Source organism: Parathielavia appendiculata, assembly GCF_033297405.1.
Source record: "Parathielavia appendiculata strain CBS 731.68 unplaced genomic scaffold N657scaffold_5, whole genome shotgun sequence".
In the NCBI taxonomy this organism is placed as follows: Eukaryota; Fungi; Ascomycota; class Sordariomycetes; order Sordariales; family Chaetomiaceae; genus Parathielavia; species Parathielavia appendiculata.
In genome coordinates, this window is record NW_026944224.1 from 674,680 (window position 1) to 695,593 (window position 20,914).

At 56.3% G+C, this 20,914-nt stretch overlaps 6 protein-coding genes across 6 annotated transcripts; 2 read left to right on the forward strand and 4 right to left on the reverse strand.

Moving 5' to 3' along the window:
• Positions 1-698: 698 nt before the first annotated feature.
• Positions 699-5,803, forward strand: N657DRAFT_633420 (Pkinase-domain-containing protein; the record flags this gene model as incomplete). Its single annotated transcript, XM_062791210.1, has 2 exons — positions 699-5,614; positions 5,680-5,803. 2 exons carry the CDS (start codon positions 699-701, stop codon positions 5,801-5,803), a joined length of 5,040 nt encoding a protein of 1,679 aa, XP_062648074.1.
• A 1,404-nt stretch (positions 5,804-7,207) lies between these two features.
• Positions 7,208-12,564, forward strand: N657DRAFT_680315 (glycoside hydrolase family 47 protein; the record flags this gene model as incomplete). The annotated part of the gene is made up of 7 exons (XM_062796270.1): positions 7,208-9,196; positions 9,238-9,692; positions 9,793-10,065; positions 11,630-11,828; positions 11,875-12,077; positions 12,128-12,294; positions 12,359-12,564. The coding sequence occupies 7 exons, from the start codon at positions 7,208-7,210 to the stop codon at positions 12,562-12,564; spliced, it is 3,492 nt and encodes a 1,163-aa protein (XP_062648075.1).
• A 108-nt stretch (positions 12,565-12,672) lies between these two features.
• On the reverse strand, positions 12,673-13,053 carry N657DRAFT_680316 (uncharacterized protein; the record flags this gene model as incomplete). Its single annotated transcript, XM_062796271.1, has 1 exon — positions 12,673-13,053. One exon carries the CDS (start codon positions 13,051-13,053, stop codon positions 12,673-12,675), a length of 381 nt encoding a protein of 126 aa, XP_062648076.1.
• Positions 13,054-13,203: 150 nt separating this feature from the next.
• Positions 13,204-13,710, reverse strand: N657DRAFT_680317 (uncharacterized protein; the record flags this gene model as incomplete). The annotated part of the gene is made up of 1 exon (XM_062796272.1): positions 13,204-13,710. The coding sequence occupies one exon, from the start codon at positions 13,708-13,710 to the stop codon at positions 13,204-13,206; it is 507 nt and encodes a 168-aa protein (XP_062648077.1).
• Positions 13,711-13,952: 242 nt separating this feature from the next.
• N657DRAFT_663413 (uncharacterized protein) lies at positions 13,953-15,844 on the reverse strand. The gene is made up of 5 exons (XM_062795181.1): positions 15,294-15,844; positions 14,830-15,004; positions 14,596-14,800; positions 14,488-14,530; positions 13,953-14,433 (listed from the first exon to the last, which is right to left on the reverse strand). The coding sequence occupies exons 1-5, from the start codon at positions 15,585-15,587 to the stop codon at positions 14,023-14,025; spliced, it is 1,128 nt and encodes a 375-aa protein (XP_062648078.1). The 5' UTR covers positions 15,588-15,844; the 3' UTR covers positions 13,953-14,022.
• A 3,385-nt stretch (positions 15,845-19,229) lies between these two features.
• N657DRAFT_387669 (membrane fusion mating protein FIG1) lies at positions 19,230-20,692 on the reverse strand. The gene is made up of 4 exons (XM_062787130.1): positions 20,391-20,692; positions 20,225-20,293; positions 19,826-20,153; positions 19,230-19,755 (listed from the first exon to the last, which is right to left on the reverse strand). The coding sequence occupies exons 1-4, from the start codon at positions 20,419-20,421 to the stop codon at positions 19,383-19,385; spliced, it is 801 nt and encodes a 266-aa protein (XP_062648079.1). The 5' UTR covers positions 20,422-20,692; the 3' UTR covers positions 19,230-19,382.
• Between the last annotated feature and the right edge of the window lie 222 nt (positions 20,693-20,914).

Sequence of the window (20,914 nt, forward strand, 5' to 3'; positions counted from 1 at the left end):
ACAACGACCCCCACTTTTGACAACCAGGTACCAAGCGCAGCAGGCAACTGCATATCCGAAGCGCTGCTGCCAGACCCTGGACAGCCGACGACAAAGAGGCAAGCGGGCGGTGGCTGGAAACCCAACGCGCACTTTGTAAATTCGTCACTGCCCGACGCACAAGAACGTCCCGTTCCCTGATCTCGTATTGCCCTCAGGATGCAATCTGGGCGGTAGCAACCTCTTTTGCAGGTGCTCGGCGTTCCGTTCCAACGTGAAGTACTCCGTACGTGACGGCAGAGATGCTTGCTTGGACAGGGGCTACCACACACACATAGGCACGCTCTAGCCCTTATCCAAGCGCCGGTCGATTTGTGCCGCCCGCAAGCGGCGGAGCCCGAGAGGACCGACATCTCTAAGCGCCGAACAATTTCAACCGATCGAGCATCAAGCCCCTGACGACAATCCTCGACCTCTCGCCGTGTCGCAATCAATTGTATCGATCCTCAATTACAGCGAGCTACCAAGTTGCAACACTCCGCATCAAGGTCCCGCTCCGCCTGACACTCCCGCGTTCTCCCCCGCGCCGGCCGAGTATTCACCTACCCCACCCCCTTGCCGATCCCGGACCGGCGTGCCCTGTCCTCGGAGGCCACAGTAGCTCCCTCAACCTCTGGCCCTACTCCCTCAACGGCTGCGCCCTGAGCGCGGCATCCGCCATGTATCAAAATGGACAGCGAGATGCGACCCGACCTTTTCAGGTCCCGCCTCCCCCTCCGCCCATGTCTCCGCCGCCCTCCGTCGGGCTCGGCAACATGATGGCCATCCCGCCTCCGCCCCCTCGGTACCCAAGTGCTACCGGCAGCGCCGGCAATGTTCTACTTCCTCCACCTCCGGGACCGCCGCCTAACCCGTCCTTCCCGTCGAGCGCCCTCCCACCCCCGAGCGCCTTGGGCAACGCACCATGGCATGGAGCTTGGGGCCGTGCCTACGACGGCCGAACCACCTTCAACATCCCCCCTCCCCCGCCCAGTGGCGCTGGCGCCACTGTCCTGCAAGCCTACAACCCGAAGCTGCATGCCCAAGCTCTGGCTGCCGCCAATGCCGCCGCCTCAGCTGGTCCGACAAGCCTTACCGTGCCCCCGCCGCCGCCGCCGAGCGAGCAGATGAGCGCGACCTACATTCCTCAGGGAGATACGTATGGAGAGGGCGTTGGAATTCCGGGCCTGGGACTGGCCGACGATGGCGTCCATGGCTGGGGCGCTGGCGCGCTGGACTCGGCCACTGCAACGCCGCTGGACGAGACGTCGGGCCGTGACAGACTCTATGTTGCCGCCATCGGTCAGCGGGTTTTATCTACTGCCACCAATGCCAGCACCACCTCCGTGTCGTCGATCCCCCCCGAGCTTGCGGCCCAGTGGCCGCTGGAACGAGTGCTGGCCTGGCTCCAAGCGAACAACTTCTCCCGGGAATGGCGAGAGACCTTTAGGACGCTCAATCTTCACGGGACTCAGTTCCTCGAGATCGGAAGCAGCCGTGTGGGACGCGGGAATTTTGGCATGATGCATCAACAAGTGTATCCAGAGCTCCATGTGCAGTACAAGAAGAACAACGGAGTCTGGGATCTGCCCAAGGAAAGGGAGGAGGCAAAGAGGTTGCGGCGGCTGATTCGGGGCATCAATACGGGGCAGCCTGTCGATCTTCACAGTGTCTCGGCCGGCCATGCTCGCAAAGAGTCCAGTACCGCCGTTGCTGCACCCACCGCCAGGGCCGAATCGCGGGCTGACTCTGCCGAATCTCCCAATACGCCAATCAGAGCCCCTGGCCCCGGCTTTGGCGGGAGGCGCTTTTCGCAGTCACGCTCCACCACTATGCCAATGCTCAGCAGCACCATGAGCTCCGAGTCAAATCATAGGAGCCTCATGAAGAATATCGACACCGAGGTTGCTCGTCGGCACAGTCCAACCATTAGCGAATCGGGCGAGGCAGGGTCGTACCGCAATTCCGGACATTTGGCAAGGGACAGCCCTAGCGGGAGCCCGGCTCTCCAGTCCGGCCTCTTACCTCCGTCCTCCACAGCGGGCAACGCCTCGGCGTCACCGCACACCACCATGTTCGGTCATCGCACCCGCAGCAGCACCGACTCAATATCTTCCAATGCCGCCATTTACGGGTCCGGTGTTCCGCCTGACGCAGCAGCCATGCTCAAGAGTGGCATGAACATCGCTGACGTCGTGAATGCCGCCAGCGGGCCCGAGGCACACGGTCGACGGTACGCTCAAGATGGTGGCCGACCCTCGCCACAAGATTCGGGAGACAGAAGCGCAGGAACAGACCCACCGGGGAGCGCAAAAGGCAGCACATCGTTTTTGTCCTTCCTCAGGGGCAAGAAGAGGCCGGATGACCACGATTCACCGACCAGCCCGGGACTGCATGTCAAGATGCATTTGTCAGGACTCCGCCATGGGAACGGAAGCGAAACCTCGCTTGAGAGACCGGCTTCCCAGCGGGCAAGCAGCAACCGCATCTTCATTCTTGCCACCGCGGATTGCTGGAACTACCGCATGCTAGACGTCACAGACGTCACGACACCGTCCGAGCTGCGACAACTGGTGTGCATCAATCTCGGCCTCCAAGGCAGTGACGGCGCCCAGATCTATTTCACAGAGCTGGGCAAGTTCGAACACGACGAAGAAGCGCTGGATGACACGAGACTCCTCACAGCGAAGCATCATATGGGCGACGCGGTTGGATCCCTCAAGCTGTTTGTCCGGCCAGCCGAGGTTCAATCTGCGGCTGGCCAGACGGTTTCGTCCGGACATCTGACTGTACCCCATGATCAGGAAGCATATGCCAAGCTTGACGGACGACAGCGGTCTAGTTCATCGCCCCCTACCTCCAGACAGAATACCCTCAACAGCAGGGATCGAGACGAAAAGATGTTGACGACCGAGGCCATTCAATACAGGACCGAGCAGCTCCGAAAACAGCAGGAGTATCTTGCCAAGCGTAAGCAGGCTGCAGAGGCCAAGGATAGCAGCCCGTCTACGGAGACACCATACGGCATTGTGGGCAGGAATGTGATCGACTTTGACCAGCCGAGACTCTCGCCTTACGAGGACAGGAAGATCGACAACCTGCTCCCGGTTCGCAAGGCGCCCGCCCCGCCTGAAAACCCCTCCGACACACTGCTCAAGGCTAATTCGTTGAGCAAGAGACACGGCCCGCGCTCCTCGCAAGGGAGTGCCGATGGCGGCCGTCCGAAACGCACGTCATCAGATTTGCGCGAGCAAGCCATGCTTGAGAAGCAAAGACCACGGGGAGGCATGGCGGCTTCAGAAGGCGGTATCCACGGCCTGTTGGTGGGAATGGCTGGACGGATGGCTGGCATCGGACATCCCGCTGCGGGCGGCCACAGGGGGCTCTCACCGCACAGGGTGTCCTCGATGCCGGTGACCAACAATGAGGTTCATGAACGAGGTAAGGGAGCCATGTCAACCGTTGACTTTGGTCAGCGGACCCGTTCTGGTTCCGGCGGAGCGAGCCCCAGGATCGGACCCGTTCCTGGGTCGCCGGGCTCTACCACGTGGAGCCCCAAGAATGTGCCGTTTCTTGTGCCGGACTTCTCGCCGACCCATGAGCCTGAGAGCTCAGCGTCCGCCGGAGCAGGTCCCAGTCCTGATGGATTCCACCGTGAAACAGAGGCTAAGATTACTCGAGCAGCACGCGCTCCGTCGCCGGGGGCTGTTAGTCCCAGTTCCCGCCGGCCAAGCCATACCTTCTCGACAAACGAAGCACAAAACAAGCGCAAGTCGCACGGCCCGGACACCGACTTCCAAGACAATGACGTCAGGTTCTCCCAGAGCTCGACGCTCCTCCCGAACAACACGGCCGATGACGACTCGGGTGATGATTCGGATGACGGCTTGTTCGCGGTCCCCATCGCAGGACGCGCAGCCGCCAAGAAGACATCAACCACGGCTGGGGGCGGCGAATCTGACGGCAGCTGTAAACCGCCCAGTCTACGGGTCAACACCAAACGCTCCAGGAAAAGGCTATCGGTCGCATTCACGTCACCTCAGTCAAGCGCTGATGGGAAGGTGCCAGCTGACGGCGATGAGGACGGGACGAGCGGCCAATCTTCGCAGCGGCGCACACCTGGCACTCCGGGTTCCGAGGGCTGGGAGTCGGAAGACCGCGAGAGCAAGCTTACCAGGCGCAAGTCGTTCATCGAGAAGGACGTCTGGGCCAACCGCCCGCCTACCGACGAACTCATCAACAATCTCGAGGACTTCTTCCCGAATGTGGACGTGGACCAGCCGGTGCTTGAGGAGGGAGACGTGGCGGATATGCCTCCGTCACCAATTGCCGAAGGGGATGAGACACAGGGAGAGCAGAGTTCAGCCCAGGCCTCTGCTCTGCCGCCCATGCCGCCGCTACCTGCTGGGCTGTCATCGAGCCACAATAGGGTCTCCTCCATCTACAACGAGAGCGATACGCTAGGGTCCGATGAATCCACTCTCAAGGCTCTCGATTCGCGACCCGTATCCATGCAGACGTTGGCACACCGTAGCGTGCGCAAATCCGGAGGTCTGGGCCGGATGAAGTCGATCCGAGAAGTTGCGCGCGGCGCGCACGAAGCGAGCAAACGCTACACCCAGACGTCCGGGTCGATTCCGGGCCCTTCGAGGGCGAGCACAGACAAGAACACCAACCTGATGCGCCGCAAGAGCACCAAGATGTTCAACGCCAACATCGTGCAGATTCGGCCAGAGCGCGGGTCGCTCAACATGGCCATGGGACTCAACACGATCCCGCAGGACAACCTGCCGATGCAGCAGAACAACCCCAATGTCCCTAAGCGGCAGACGACCTTCCGGTGGTTCAAGGGCCAGCTGATTGGCAAGGGCACCTTTGGGCGTGTTTATCTGGGCATGAACGCCACGACCGGCGAGTTCCTGGCCGTCAAGGAAGTCGAGGTCAACCCCAAGGCGGCGCAGGGCGACAAGAAGAAGATGCAGGAGCTCGTGGCGGCGCTGGACCAGGAGATCGACACGATGCAGCACCTCGACCACGTCAACATTGTGCAGTACCTGGGCTGCGAGCGCAAGGAGACGAGCATCTCTATCTTCTTGGAGTACATCTCGGGCGGGTCGATCGGGTCGTGCCTGCGCAAGCACGGCAAGTTTGAGGAGCCCGTCGTGGCGTCGCTCACGCGGCAGACGCTGTCGGGCCTGGCGTACCTGCACCGCGAGGGGATTCTGCACCGGGACCTGAAGGCGGACAATATCCTGCTGGACCTGGACGGCACCTGCAAGATCAGCGACTTTGGCATCAGCAAGAAGACGGACAATATCTATGGCAACGACAAGACCAACTCGATGCAGGGGTCCGTGTTCTGGATGGCGCCCGAGGTGGTGCGCTCCGAGGGCCAGGGGTACAGCGCCAAGGTGGACATTTGGTCGCTGGGCTGCGTGGTGCTCGAGATGTTTTGCGGGCGCCGGCCGTGGAGCAAGGAGGAGGCTGTCGGGGCGATTTACAAGATTGCTAATGGCGAGACGCCGCCAATTCCGGATGACGTTCGCGAGGAGATCAGTCCGATTGCGATTGCTTTCATGCTGGATTGCTTTACTGTGTATGTTCTCCCCTTTTTTCTCCCCTCTTGTTTGAGGATATTGGGACTGACACATTTCCTACCAGGGACCCGACGGACCGGCCGACTGCCGACGTCCTTCTCTCGCAACACCCGTTCTGCGAGCTCGATCCCAACTATAGCTTCTTGGATACCGAGCTGTATGCTAAGATCAGGGGGACGTTCAAGTAAAGATCTGGTGTTTGGGTGGCAGGAGGATAGAGTGGGGAGAGAGAAAAGATTTGTCAACGCTCAGGCTGTCGCTGGCTTTCCCCTTTGGTCTCCTATGGGTAGGAGCGTCGGTGGTTTAGTTGCATTTCTCGTACCAGGCGTTCGGACCTCAGTTTTGCGGGCATGTACTTGAGGAAGATCTTAGTTCAGGCAGTGATGTGGATTGCAAGGGCGGCATTCACTCAAGGTACCTGATTGTGTAGGTATTCTGCTCTCATCAAGCTGGATATCCAGGTTTGGTTGGTTGTATTCGGAGTATTTGGTACCCCCAGTTCTCGGCTATCGGCACCTGCACTCCACATCCCTGAACAAGCTTACCAAGTGCTGTGCCGAGTCCCTGCTTGCAGCGCTGATCTTCGGTACACATCAGCTGTTGGTTTTGCGACGTAGTATGGTTTCAGGGACAACTGGTCACTATTGTTTCATGGCGTCCTTCCCAAACACACCAAAAGTCAGAAAGAAACTCTCAGATGAGCCTTTGAGCCAGTTTTTTCGGAGTAGGTATTAATGTCTACCCCGCAGTGCGCGGGGTTCTTGGTGGTTTACGGCTATATGCACGAAGTTCCGAATGCCGACGAGGGTAGCACTGTGAAGTCTCCGTCGGGGTCCTTAGAGACCCGGTTCACATCAAGACGCCTCGAGAGTGGAGTTGGTGTTGCCAGTTCTCGTTGCAGCAACTGTAAGAGACCATAACACTTTGAGTGACTATCGGAGAATTAGCCGGTGTATGCATGACAGCACCTTCCTCGTTGGTGAGTCGGCAGTTTCAAGCAACGAGGGTTTTACTCTGGTTCTCTCAGCAGCTTGCGTTCCCTCTTTTTAGAGACGGCAGCGAGAATAACGTGGACCATCCAGCTGCCTTTGGAGTTCAAATTGACTGACAAGAGAGCAACTGTGTCCTTCTTCCCCTTGCGGCTGGTGCCAAGACACTAGACATCCAGAGCTGGCCAGGATAGGAAGGAATGTGGGACGGCAGCAATATTCTCTTGGCGTGTAACTTCGATCCGTCACGACATGATCCTCTTCCGTCCATGGCCATTCTGGCCCCGGCTTGGCTCTTTTTGCCGGGCGCCTCTTTTTGCTTTGCTCCGTTTCAACTTGCATTGCGGTTTGTCTTTTCAATAATAACGTTATGCCTTTCTCCTGTCTTTCTTTTTCGTTTTCCTTGGTCTAGACATTTGTGTCCGGTCTGTGAGTGTTGCCGTGGCGCTATCACAAGACTTCTTTGAGCAAGGATTCCTGGAAGGTATCGCGACTCTCAGGTTCCTACAACGAGCCTCAACACCCAAGCCATGCCATTGCTTGGGCCGTGGTCAGAATAATTCTCGGCGAGTTGCTCCCTTCTAGCCAACCGCCGCCGCCATCATGCTCCGTCTCAGGCGGTATCGCGTGCTGCTCATCTGCGCCTTGGCTATCCTTGTCCTGCTCTACCACGTCTCCAAGAATTCGCAATGGGACCATTCGAACGAGATATGGCACCACAGATCCCATGCCGGCGCACATTCAAAGCCAAGGCCCCCCGCGCCGCCTCCCGCTTCGAAACCAGAACACGTCCACGAGCATAAGCCAAATCGACATACGGATACAGACGAGCAGCCGCAGAGGCCTCACCACAAACCTCCACGGCCGCCGCCGCATCCTTCTTCCCCCGTGCAACACGACAACGATTATCGGCTTACGTCAGATCAGGAATCACCCATCTGGATTCCCCAGTTGAAGACGAGCGATGGTGTGCCAGGAGGTTACAGTTTACCGACCAACGCGGCTACCGTGCCCGACAGAAGACCGCCATCCAACCCCGACGAGTACCAGAGGCAGAATGAAAACGACGGGGTTCACATCGCCGATTCTCCTGGGAAATATCAGGAGGATGCCGTCGCAATCCCCACAACAACCATCCACTGGCAGAAGCCCCGCGAGTGGTACCCCGTGCCGGAGGAGTCTCTCATCATGCTGCCAACCGGCAAGCCCATGCCCATTCCTCCGGTGCAGTTTGCCTTTGGGGAGGAGTCGCCTGAGGCCAAGGAAAAGCGAGAAGTGCGCTTGGCCAAGGTCAGGGACGAGGCACGACACGCTTGGGCCGGCTACAAGAAGTATGCCTGGACCCACGATGAGCTTACGCCCGTCACCAAAAAGGCCAAAGACCCCTTCTGCGGCTGGGCTGCGACCCTTGTGGATGCCCTGGACACTCTCTGGATCATGGGCTTGAAGGACGAGTTCGACGAGGCTGTCGAGGCCGTCAAGGAGATCGACTTTACCACGACGCCTTACCGGGAGGATATCCCCGTCTTCGAAACCATTATCCGGTACCTGGGCGGTCTGGTGGGTGCGTACGACGTGACGGGCAACGATGCCAGATATCGCTCACTGCTGGACAAGGCTGTCGAACTGGCCGAGATTCTCATGAGTGTCTTCGACACCCCGAACCGCCTGCCCGTCCTCTACTACAACTGGAAACCCGCACACAACATCAACCCCAAGCAAGCGTCGATAAATGCTGGCGTGGCCGAGCTCGGGTCTATGAGTATGGAGTTCACCCGCCTTGCGCAGCTTACCGGCAAGCACATATATTACGACGCAATAGCGCGTATCACCGACGCTTTCGAGGAGCTTCAGAACCGCGAGAACGGAACCGCGATCTCGGGTGTCTTTCCCCAAAACCTGGATGCCTCTGGCTGTAACCGGACTGCTGCCAGGCTGGTGGTCGCCATGGAGAACAGCAGTGATGCCGCTCAAAAGCAGGCTGGTGATGTCGATTTGGGGCAGACTTCTGAGGGATACGAATCGCAGCACAATATGGGGGCGAGTGATGACTCCGGCTCTGGGCAAAACAAAGGTTTTCATGGGGGGGCCCAAAAGCGAACACCCCCACCTCACGGCGCGTCAGCTCCCCTAAACGCAAAAGGACAGCCAGGGAAAGCGGAGTGCGTTCCACAGCCCCTGGTAGGCGCGTCATGGGGCTCGGGCTCGTACAGCATGGGCGGCAGCCAGGATTCGACGTACGAGTACTTCCCCAAACAGTATCTGATGTTGGGCGGTCTCGAGCCCAAGTACCGCACCATGCACGAGAAGACGGTCGACGGTGTGACGCAGTACCTCCTGTTCCGCCCCATGGCCGAAGGCGACCCGGACATTCTCTTCGCCGCCAAGGCGTACAGCACCGACGGCACCACGGACAAGATGAGCTACGAGTGGGAGGTGACGCATCTGACGTGTTTTCTGGGCGGCATGTATGGCTTGGGAGGCAAGATCTTCAACCGACCACATGATGTCGAGATCGCGAAGAAGCTTGCGGACGGCTGCGTGTGGGCGTACGACGTCATGCCCGCAGGCATCATGCCCGAGTATGCTACCGTGTTGCCATGCAAGAAGCCTGATGATTGCCACTTTGACAGGAAGCGTGGTATGCAGCACTCGATCCCAACGCCGAGTGGCGCGAGAGGCAGATGGAAGAGTACTATGACCGCCTGGCGGAGTGGAAGGAACGGAAAGAGCAGCTGCTGCGGAAGCAGGCCGAGGAGCGAAAGCGCCAAGCCGAAGCCCAGAAGCAGGCTGCTGCAGAGGAAGAGGAGCGGATAAGGAGGCGCTCATCGCAAGGTCAAGATGTTGCCCGGCAAACCCCGGAGGGTTCTCCTCTCCCCGAGCTGAGGCAGCAGGATACGGCGTCGGCCGCTGGGTTCCAGAAGCGGGCTGCGCAGGGCGAATTTGGCACTGCATCAGACCAGACGCCCATGCCCGGATTAACCGTGCCGCCTGCACCTGTCAAGCCACTAACCCACCAAGAACACATCGCCCAGCGCCTCGAGAAGGAGCACATCCCGCCAGGATTCGTCACCCTCAGCGACAAGCGGTACATTCTCAGGCAAGCCTTTCCCAACCCCATCCCTTCCAGCACTGATATTCCCTCCCCCTCCCCCCCAAAAACCTCCCAACATTGACAAATTCTCCAGACCCGAAGCAATCGAATCAGTCTGGTACATGTACCGCATCACGGGTGACCCAGAGTGGCAAGAAAAGGGGTGGCGCATGTTCGAGGCCGTGGTGCGCGCCACGCGGACCGAGGCAGGACACTCGGCCATCCGCGATGTCACGGCAAGAGTGAGCGGCGGGCCCAACACGCTGCCTGACATGATGGAGGACAGCATGGAGAGTTTCTGGCTGGCTGAAACGCTCAAGTACTTTTACTTGCTGTTTGAGACGCCCGATGTCATTTCGTTGGATGAGTGGGTGCTGAATACGGAGGCGCATCCTTTTCGGCGGCCAAGGTGATATAGTGTTGTGTTTATGGATGGAGGAGGTGGCTTGTGGGAGGTTTAATGATAGATATATGGGCTCGTTTGTACGTTTGTTGCATGGAAGGACGTGGTGTTATCTCTGGATTCATCGGCTTTGGCATGGCGAACACGGCGTTGACGGGTTGGTTCCTCTGGAGTTACTGGAGCTTGGGTCACTTCTTACTCGTATATATAAAGGTACTCATCTTGGAGCGCTGATACCTTTCGCTGCTGCCTTGCCTCGCCCATATCGGTGCTGGTACCACTTAGCTGTATTGACATTCGGTTACCTTGTAGAGCTGCACATGGCCTGTGGTTTTTTGAAACCCAAATATCATCCGATAGGAGGGACAGGTATACAATATATAACAGCGTTCTGTACGCGCCCCTTCTTCGTACACTTCCCTCTATAAATCCCCAAAGAAAAGCTGCATCAAACCAACACTACAGCTATCGAGATTAAGTAATTCTACGATTGTCTGATGCCCCGCGTGACGCGCATGGTCTAGCGGTGTCCAGCCCTTGTCATCCTTTAACCTCTATATCCACGTGAGCCTGCTTGATGGGGTACTTGACGGTCGCTTCTTGCCCGCTACCGGTAGCACTATGGAGCGATGTCCAGCGATCGTTATCCACAGCCTCCTTATCCGCTCCTGCCTACTCGATGAGGTACTTGACGGTAGCTTGATGCCCGTTGGTAGCGACATAGTGCAACAGTGTCCGACCATACCGATCTCTGGCCTCAATATATATGGCCTTCTTATCAATGTTCTTCCCAACGAGTGCCTTGACGACATCCTCTGCTGCAGGAGTTCGCCCTCCGGTACCACCGCCAAATGCAATGTAGTCCTGCCATTATGGTCGCGTGAGTTCTTGTTCGCATCTTCCAAAACCCCTGACCATGTGTTCCTCGTCGATGAATTGCAACCCAATGTAGCGGAGTGCATTCTAGTCCATCCGTGGCATCAATGCCTGCCCCTGCTTCGATCCACGATTGCATCGTGTCACTGCCACCACGGATAACTGCACTGTGTGATGGACGCTATTCCGTCTACGTCTCGTATGTCGATCTCTGCGCCTTTCCGTAGGAGAATATGTATAATTGAAGCGCTGTCTGGTCCCGCGTGACAAGCAGCATAGTGTAAATGGTATCTGCCCACGGATATGCCGTACATTCACATCAGCTCCGCAGAATAGAAGTTCTCGCAGACATAGGGAATATGATCGCTGGCAGCGTAGTGGAGTGGTGTCGGGATGGCACGCTGGGAGACAGTGCGAGACAGAGAAATATGGGATTGGCTGTGTCTGTGTAACCGGCATCTTGAAGATAGCAGTGGTTTACACATGATATATCATGGATCCATCCTCCCCTTACACTCCCCGATCTTTCTCATTCCCTCCCTCGACCCCCACCTCCACAACTCATCCTAGCTTGACCTAATCCCTCCCTCCCCCCTCGACTAACAAAATAAGAACACCATGGCCTCTTAACCCAGCCAAAACCTCGTGCTAGGATACACAACCCTGGACCCCTTCTCGCAGATCCCCTCTCGGACCGGGTATCGGTCCAGGCACCCCTGGGGGCCGTGCTCGACCCCCTCGAGCCGTTCTTCTCCCCGCTCAAGGCCCGCGTGCGCTGCCCCGGCGCCACAACCGTGCGCTTCGACCCAACGGCTTCCGAGGTCGAGGGCTTCGCTCACCCGCTGTGGGGGGTGGCGTGCCCTGCTCGCCGGCGGCGGCAGCTATCGCGGGACGTAGTGGTGGATTGATGGGTACCGGGCCGGGACGGACCCGGAGAGCACAGAGTACTGGGTGTATCCGAGCGACAACGACCAGCGCATGGTCGATATATATCCGCTGAGGTTTACGCTCGCGGTGGCGCCCCAGATCTGGGAGGGGTTGAGTGAGCGGGAGAGGGGGAATGTAGAGGCGAGGTTGGCGAATAGTATCAATGAGAAGAAGTGAGTTCGGGCACTTCAGGTGGGAGAAGATTTTCATGCTGACATGGGAGGCAGCATGCCGAACACGAACTGGCTCTGGTTCCGCGTGTTTGCGAACTGGGGTTGAAGAAGAACGCGGGCAAGTTCTCGCAGGAGAGGCTGGATGCGGATATCAAGCATCTGGACACATTCTACAGCGGAGATGGGTGGTCGAATGATGGCCCCGAAGGGATTCATCGTGCGTGCCCCTGTCCCAACCCCTATTGACAAGATAGCCAAAGATTCTTGGCTGACCGAAGCAGCGATGGACTATTACTCGTCAAGCTTTTCTATTCAGTTCCTCCAGCTGCTCTACTTCAAGCTGGCTGGAGAGGAAGACCCGGAACGCGCGGCCGAGTTCAGGAAGCGAGCCCAGATGGCGGCTCTTGACCTAGCCCACCAGTCCAAGATATCTCTGTCTTTCACGTTACCGTTAAACCACCATTCGTCTTTCGCAGCCGCCATATGAAGTCGTGTGAACTTGAGGACCATGTCTTCCCTTTTCGGAGGATTGTATTCTCGACCAACTGACATGACCAGGAGCGGCCCTGCAGGTTGTACAGCCTCATGACGCCCCTTAGAAGTCATCTACAACTCCCTCTTGCAGCTTCTTCGAATTGTCAATCTCCAACACCTCCGGGTCGTGGATGTCATCCTCCTCAAACCGCTGGTCTTTCCTTAGCCCGATCGCATTGGTGAGAGCCCTCAGAAGCAGCGGCCTTGATGGTAATGTCGTCTTGTCTTGGGAATGTGTTTGCCTGTTCAAAAACCCACACAAGTATGCATTCGCGGCCTCCTTCCAACGGCCCAGCTGCTCGTGTGGCTTGGCCTTCGCACGCGCCCATTCGATGATGGCATCGGCCCGTGGCAGTTTGTTCTCCATGTTCAGTGGTGGAATGATGCATTTATAGACATCTTCCAGCCTCGCAAGCCCGGTGTCTCGTATGACTTGGGACATTTCGGAAAGTTGTGCGTTGTGCTATTCAAACGACTTCCACGCCGAATCGCTCCCGACACCGTCTCTCTCTGCCGGTCGTACGTCCGATCCCTCTTTGATCGGTTCTACCATCGTCTTCGCCGCGGACCACATGAAAGCGGTGAACATGTGTTAGGCGCACAATATCTTCAAAGGGCTGTATAATTCGACGGCCAGGGGCACGTCCCTCCGCGGGGATTCTGGGGACGTCCACTTGTACTGGTAGATGTCGACATCTGAAGACTTAGCCCTGGCGTTGGACACTAATCCGACAACTCGATGGCTCACGGCCTCCATAATGCTGTCGTCAGTGTCAGAGTTGAGGTCGTTAACCTCGATGACCCTAGCAGCGCCATCAGGCATCCGCCACCGGAGGTCTCTATACAGAGTTGCCGTATGCGAGCCCAGAAGTCGGAGGCTAGGCTTCTCTAGCGTTCCCTTGGTGCGCAGCCACGTATCGTCCTTGTTTCTCCCTTTTTGCTTCTCTTCCTCATCTCCAATGCCGTTTTCCTGTTTGTACACGGAATAAAGCCACAATGAGAAAGCAGCCTCAAGCTCGTCGGAGAAGACTCTCCAGCGACCACCTTGGGCCACTACCCGAAAGGCGATTGACTCCAGACCAGGCACATCGGGAAACATAAGGGCGGGAAGAGGCAAGGGAGTTCCTCGTTCGCAAAGCTGGGGCCGATTAGGCATCCATTGCCACCTCAATCGCGCGAGCTAGGGCAATGGCATCTGAGGATGCTGGCCCAGTCCAGCCGGCCAGCTCGCCAAGTCCCTCCTCAACGTCATCACTTCATGGGCTTTCGATCGTCCATCGCGCTCACTCGGCGGGCTCGTCGAACCCACGTCCGGACTCTGCTGAAGCGGTCTCAATTTCTCGCGTCTCTCCGGAACTTCAACGGCGGCAATGATCCAGTCCCAGTTGTCACCGTCAGTTGAAGGGCCGTGCTATTTGTCCGTCCAGGATCCAGCCCAAGGTCTGTAATAATTCTTCCACGTGCTGTAATCCTCATCTTCAAAAGGACACTGCCAAGGGGCGCTTGCAGGCTTCCCGAGGGTCATCGCCAGCCAATCCAGTTCGTAACCACGAACGAGAGGCACTGCCTTTGAATTTTTGGCAAGATTGCGACGGATTGCTCCTCTGAACGTGGTCATGACGACGGCTGCGCCAAGCTGGTCAACGGACGCTGACCAATGCATGTCGCCCAAACCGCTGAACTGCGCGACAAAGCCGCAGATGCTGACCATTGTACCAACGGCAGTGATTGCTTCTCGTACATTGTGGAGTATCGTCTCCTGTCTGGCCCGGTGTGCAGTTGTAATCAAGGGCAGCGCCGTCTCCGGGATTATTCCGAAGAACTGGAAAGCCTGGTCGTTCACTGTCCCATATTTCTGCAACCAGACAACCCGAACTTCCGTCTCATCCAGAGGGCGGTATCTCGTTTCCGACGTGCTGCTCTGACAACGTGGGCACAGATAAATATACCGGCCACCAATAGCAACGTGCCGGCAGCGGTTCACGGAAAGGCGTAGCCTGCGACTGGGTTTCCATCCTTAAGCTGCATGTGGTTGGGATGGTAGGTCGCGAGTCCCGAGTAGACAAGGACACCAAGCTGAAGAACAAGGCCACATACGACAACCATATAAAGCTTTCCTCTGCCCACTTGGTTATGAGTGTTGAGGGTGAGGTTGGGTGTGTCGGCGATCGCAATTTGAACAACGGCGACTGGATATTTGACGGTTCAAGATCGCAACCTTTGTCCGGCCACTCGGAGTTCAAACCGCTACCTATTTCCTCGTCTCTGACATTTGGAAAGGCTTTCCCCGGGTCCTCTTGTTTTTTAAAAGTACGCTTGCCAAGCATGGTTGCTCGAACGGTAGCGTTCCACTCGGGCCGGGACTCGGCTGATGAGTTTTCTGGACTGTCATTCTGTTGCGGGCCTTCTCAGTTTCGAAAGGACTCTGTACTTTGTGGCAGTAGCTACCGAAGATGCGTTCGAGAATGTTGGGCTCTGGGGAGAGAGTCAAATATACCGCTTGGACGTAGGAAGAGGAAGGGGAAGAGGAAGGGGAAGATTAGCGGGGCTGACTATGTAGTGTTAAATAGTACCGTTTGCTGGTGCTACCCGGTTCTGTAGCAGCCTCCCCTAACTCGGAGGGCACGGCGTCCTTCAGTTCCATTACCTGCATCGTATCAGAACTCGGCGTCACTGCCGTACTGTCTGGTCCCTGCCCTCTACTCCTTGCTTGGGCGTCAGGATGATGGATTCCCGAATCGGCCCCTTTCCCATTACCCTGACAATCTGCTGACCGTTCCAGTACTCACACACTTCGTTCGACGTAGGGGACATCAGCTCAGCCTCGACGATGGCACGGCTCTCCCTTGCTCTTTTGATGATGGCCTTGAGCCACGACAGGCCGCCGACGCGAATGGCGCCGACGATGGCGGTGATCACTCCCAGCGGGGCCATGGCCAGGATGATGTTGTCGGCCCAGCACATAGACTGGCTCATAAGCTGCGTAGTAACCACCTCACTAAAGAGCGCCAGGAGCCTAACTGCAGTATAGCGTCTGTACACTAAAGAGAGAAAAGAACGAAAGGAAAGGAAGGAAGGAATGAATGGGGAAAAACAAGAGGAAAGGAGAGAATAAGAGGAAAGAAAACGAAAAAGCGACAGCAAAGAAAAGGGAAAACAGAGTAAAGGAAAAGAGAAAAGAAGAAAAAATAAAAAGAAATATAAAGAAAGGAGTAAAGAAAGGGAAACATATAGGGGGAAGGAAAAAGGTGAAATAGGAGTAATGTCACGGCGATTGCGCCGTGCCTGCCAGGACCCACCGTGACAAGTAACGTGGTTTTCACCGAAAGCTCCACGAAATCGCACCAACAAAACGAAAACCGAAAGAATTCCACCAAGATGACTCAAAACAATCTAAAACATGCAGAATCGTCTTCTTAATACACTTATGGTACTATTTGACAGGTACGCGCATTATGACCAGGCCTGCCGCATCTGCCACAACGCCGCGTGCGCGTCTCGCTCCCCGGCTTCCGACCACTACCCGCCTGCGTTTCCTCCCGTATCTGCACCTCAACATCTCTCTGGGCTTGCAAATCCCGTCCACCCTGCACAGTAAGCGATCCTCCTTGCCGTAGCCGTTTTTTTTTGGCCCTCCGGCGTTTGCTTAGCGCCTCATTTGCTGCTCGAAGGCTCTGGTTCTCCGCCTTCAACAATGCAAACTGATGCATTATCCTCGACGTCCCTTTCGCAAGTACATCGACAGCCCTTAAAATCTCTGTCGGAGAGCTATCTTGATGCTGAGCAATCCGGGTCTTGATGAAAGTAGTCTGTGAAGAGGCTTCGATTGGGTTGTTTGGCGTCTTGGATACCAAGGTATGGGCACTGCCGGGACGTGAGTTGGTGGGTGTCGGCGTCTTAAGACGAATGTCGAGCTGGGAGATCACCACTTCGGGATTAAAAGGAACAAGTCCAGTGCCCCGAAATCCTCCCCGAGCATTGTCGTACGTCATGGTTGCCTGGTGAGCTGCAAGGAATGCGAAAAGAAAGTCCTCCTCGGTAATGTGGGTTATGCTTGCCCGCATCATCTCCTCGATCTGCTTGCCGTATGCCGCTTTGAGCGGGCTGAAACACCCAACATCAGCTGGCTGGAGCTTGTGAGATGAATGAGGGGGCATGCAGAGGGTAATGATGTTGTTCTCCTTGCAGTAGAGCTCAAAGTCTGTCGAGTGGTGGCTTTCATGGCCGTCGAGGATGAGGAGGCGATAAACCCCGGTTGTTCGAGCTTTGGTGTGCTTGTCGAAATGTTTAATCCAGTCCAGACCGATTTCATTGGTAGTCCAACCGTTTTCAGATGTAGCAATCACCCAGTCCTTCGGCAATGGGCTATCCTCGTACCAAGAAGAGAGATGATGGGTGCCCTCCAGGATGATGAATGGCGGGAGTACCCAGCCTAAGGCATTGATACACTGGATCACGGTGGACCATTTGCGGTTTCCTGGCTGCCTTGTCTTCCGTCTACCACGCCGTTCAGTGCCCGTAACAACCAGTACAGTCGAGATAATGCCCATCAAGAACCCAATCTCGTCAAAGTTATAGATATCCGCCTCCTGGATACCGTACTTCGCGATTGTGTTCTGTACAAGCGCGAACCAGCCACGATTAATATCTGGATCTTCGCATAAGGCCCTCTGGTAGTCGTATTTCCGATTGAATCGCGTAGTAAGGTCTGGTTGTCGTTTAACGAAGCGATGCGCCCAGAGCGCGCCGACGCGTCCCGCGTCGCGTTCAGCAAGTAGTCGGTTGGCCATATCCTCCACACTGGACAAGCGGGGGGGAAATCCTCTGGAATCCAAGTCGAGGACATACTGAACAATGACCGATTCTTCTAAATCAGTCAACTTCCGCGAGTTGGCTGTGATATCGCGTCGTGATGGTTTGCCCCGTCGGCGGCGGCTCAATTTCGTATGATGGACCGAATAAATCTCAGCTGCAGCTCTTAGGCTTAAAGTCGGGTCCTTTTCAAGAGCTTGGAGGGCCAAGGCAATCTGGCCTTCATCGTTTTTCTGTGGCATATTGGATTTGCGGAGAATGTAGGTGTAAAAGAGAGATGTCGCGTGGGACGCGATCAATTGGAGCTTTCGGTGATATGGAGCTTTCGGTGATATGAAGCTTTCGGTGATAAACCACGTTAGTTATGTAAAGAAAGGGGAAAAATAAGAGGAAAGGTAAGAAAAAATAAGACAACAGCAAAAGGAAAAATAAAGAGGAAAGAAATGGAAGAAAATTACGAGGAAAGAAAGAGGAGAAGGAGGAAAGAAAGGAAAGAAGAAGAAGAAATGAAAAGGAAAAGAAGGAAAAAAAAAGAAAGAAAAGAGCATGTACGGTGCTAACTCGGTAAACAGGTTGTTGGAGAAATTGTCTCCGTCGTCCGCGCGAACGCATCTGACAAAGCGGAGCCCACCGAGGAGCCTCAGTAAGTTGGTGGGCGTTATACCGGGTACCAAGGGAAGTTGAGAGGAACGGACGTCTGGTGGTTTGATAGCTGTCAGCGTTTAGAGTCTCTCAGCTTCGGGAACCGCAGCGGAACGGGCCGCGTTCTGAAGGTGGCGCAGAACCCTCTCATATTCGGCGGCCAAGAGCACCTCGAACGCTTTGGGGGTTGAAAAAGCCGCAGCGAAGCTTTGTACAGTACCTAGGCTTGCACCAAATTCGCGGTGCGCTGCGAGCGCCGCCTCAGCTGCTGCACACCCTCGCGCGCGGCCGGTCCAGCGTGCATGTTGCATATATCTGCACGGTTCCGTAGCGCATGCCAACAAATGAAATGTTGTCGTGCAAATGCTGCAGACAGCAATGCCTGCCACTGCGAGGGCGTCGCTGAGCAGGGGCGATTGAGCGGGCCGCGGTTGGCAGAAGGTGCAGAATGTTGACAAATATTGTACTTGAATATTGACATACAGATGAGGGAAGGAACATGTCAGGTCGCGCAACTCTCAGAATGAAGGCACGAAATTCTACCCCCCCGCCCCCCCTCCCGTGCTGTCCTCTGCCAGCTGTATACTTTTTGGAACTTCCAACTCCGCGCGTGAACCATTCTGTCCGATGCTTTTCTGACTAGGTGATGATAACAACCTGGACACAACTGGGCTTTGATCGCATCGCTTCCAAACCGTAACTTCAAATCCATTTATGCTTGATCACTTGCTTGCGTCTCGCTATATATCTACAGCGCGCCTGTGGCACGCTTTTCCAAGTACCACCCCTCAGCCGGCCGCTTCAGTTGTGCCGTGATGAAGTTCCACACACACCACACAGAAGCCAGAAATCTCCCATCCAACGACCACTCTGGTCGCCTTCTACCCATTATTTGCACATCTTGAGTCGAGGAGAATAAACACAAATACAAAAACAACATGCTCCCCCATAAGAACAACCAACCCTCCCATATCGTGATATGGCCGGACCAGAGACTGGGCACGGGTGGCATCGTATCCTCCCTTCCCCCAACTCCATCGTGGTGAGACCGTCATCCACAAGTCGCGAGACTTGGTGCCGGCGCATTCAGACATCCCATCTCATGGGCTGGCTGGTTCCGTTGTGTTTGCCCCAGTTCGCATCATATGTACCATCCATCACATTTCCCAATCCCATAACCCTATCATCGTCATCCCAGACTCATCCCGTCATACAAGCCATACGTAGCGTAGCGTAGCCGTAAATCAGAACACAACCTCTTTGCTCCATGCCCCATCCCCTCCCTCGTATGTACGTCTGAGCCTCCGGGCGCATTCATCAATCCATAATATGCTCCAGCACCTGCATGCTCAATATCATGACCAGCAAGCCGATTGTGACAATGATGAGCAGCGTGAAGCTGAACCAGCCCATGACCATGGCAGAACTACCCACGCCCGAGAGCACGCTGCCGTTGCCGAGGTCCTGGGCGATGATGCTAGCCGCGACCGACGCCGTATGTTGCCAGAGAACCGAGACCAGCACAAAGATGGAGGCGATGAAGATGATGGCCAGCGCGACCTGGCTGACGGGGCGGGAGGGGAAGGGTTTGACCTCGCGCTCGGAACCTTCGCTGTCTTCTTCCTCGTGCCAGCCGGGGAAGGTGGCCAGGAGGAGGAGGCAGATGAAGGCGAAGATGATTGCGATGATGCTGTTTGGCAGAGTGTTAGCAGACTGCGGCTAAAAATGTTCATGAAGGGTAGTGAAAGCGAGAGGCTCACAGCAGGTAGGGAAACACAATCATGTCTTTGAACTGGCTGGCCAGCCAAATGAGGTTGAGCGGATCCTGGTCGACCGAGACCTCGTTCGCCAGCGTCGTCGCGTTGTTGCTACACAACCAGGAGCCGCCGTCGGGGCTCACGCAGATGCCGAAATAGCCCACGCGGGCCTGCAGACGCGCACCGCCGACGATGTTGGCGATGGCGTTGTTGACGTTGTAGTCGACCTGTGCTGTGTCGGGCACGGCCGTGTAGCGCTGGTAATAGAGCGACAAGAGGAAGATGTCCGGGATCAGGGGTGACGAGGATGAACACCCGGCGAGAAGCAGCGCTGTGGTGAGGGGTGGTCAGCCATGGTGGTTGCGAGAGGGACCGGGAGTGGGAAAGGGGCGTTGAACTTACACAACAATATTATTGCCACGGCTATCAGAATCATCAACACGTGGTGGTAACCCAGGAATGGTACCCATCCTATAGAGCGCGTCAGTCAGGAATGCCAGGTCTATCTCTCCCATTCCAGCCAGGAATGCGCCATGTGGGAATGACTCGGATATCTCGTTGCACTTACGATACCACCCTAACTGAAATCTGGTTGCCATCTTGGGCGTATTTGTGGTATCCTTCTACTGCTCGACTCTGCGATGCTGCTCGTAGAACCCACACCGGTCCTCCGCGAGCTTCGGAGTGACGGTTGGGGTGGATTGCGCCGGCGGCGACAGCGCTGACCAAAGCTTGCGAACGTCGTCCCGGTAGTAGGCTGACTATCCCCTGGGGCAATGACCCTAGCGCCAATGCCGCGCTGGAATGCGGCAGGCAGCCTCTTCCGTGTCTCGTCTCGCTGAGTGTCTCGGTCGACGGTCTCTGTCGGCTCGGGAAGCGAGGCACGCTGCGGCAACGGGCGAACCAAGTGGCGGTTGATCGAGAGACTGAGGAAATCTATACAGTTGATATTAAGGAGAGGGCTGCCACCTCTAGCCAAAAGTCAAACTGTTGGACAAACAGACGTGGAGACAGACAGCTTGGGTTACAGGTGACGGGTGATACCACACTGGTTTGCTTGGGGCCAGACGTTGGCTGGCCTTCCTGACTGCG

What these genes read in the sequence shown, in the direction of transcription:
- N657DRAFT_663413 (XM_062795181.1), bottom strand. Translation starts at nt 15,587, where the DNA reads ATGAGCCAGTCTATGTGCTGGGCCGACAACATCATCCTGGCCATGGCC. An exon ending in GTCGCAGGCTACGCCTTTCC is followed by an intron (nt 14,531 to 14,595) that starts GTGAACCGCTGC and finishes ACGTTGTCAGAG; the next exon opens with CAGCACGTCGGAAACGAGAT. An exon ending in GCCCTCTGGATGAGACGGAA is followed by an intron (nt 14,434 to 14,487) that starts GTTCGGGTTGTC and finishes CAGGCTTTCCAG; the next exon opens with TTCTTCGGAATAATCCCGGA.
- N657DRAFT_387669 (XM_062787130.1), bottom strand. Translation starts at nt 20,421, where the DNA reads ATGGCAACCAGATTTCAGTTAGGGTGGTATC. An exon ending in CGTGGCAATAATATTGTTGT is followed by an intron (nt 20,154 to 20,224) that starts GTAAGTTCAACG and finishes CCCTCACCACAG; the next exon opens with CGCTGCTTCTCGCCGGGTGT. An exon ending in ATTGTGTTTCCCTACCTGCT is followed by an intron (nt 19,756 to 19,825) that starts GTGAGCCTCTCG and finishes TCTGCCAAACAG; the next exon opens with CATCATCGCAATCATCTTCG.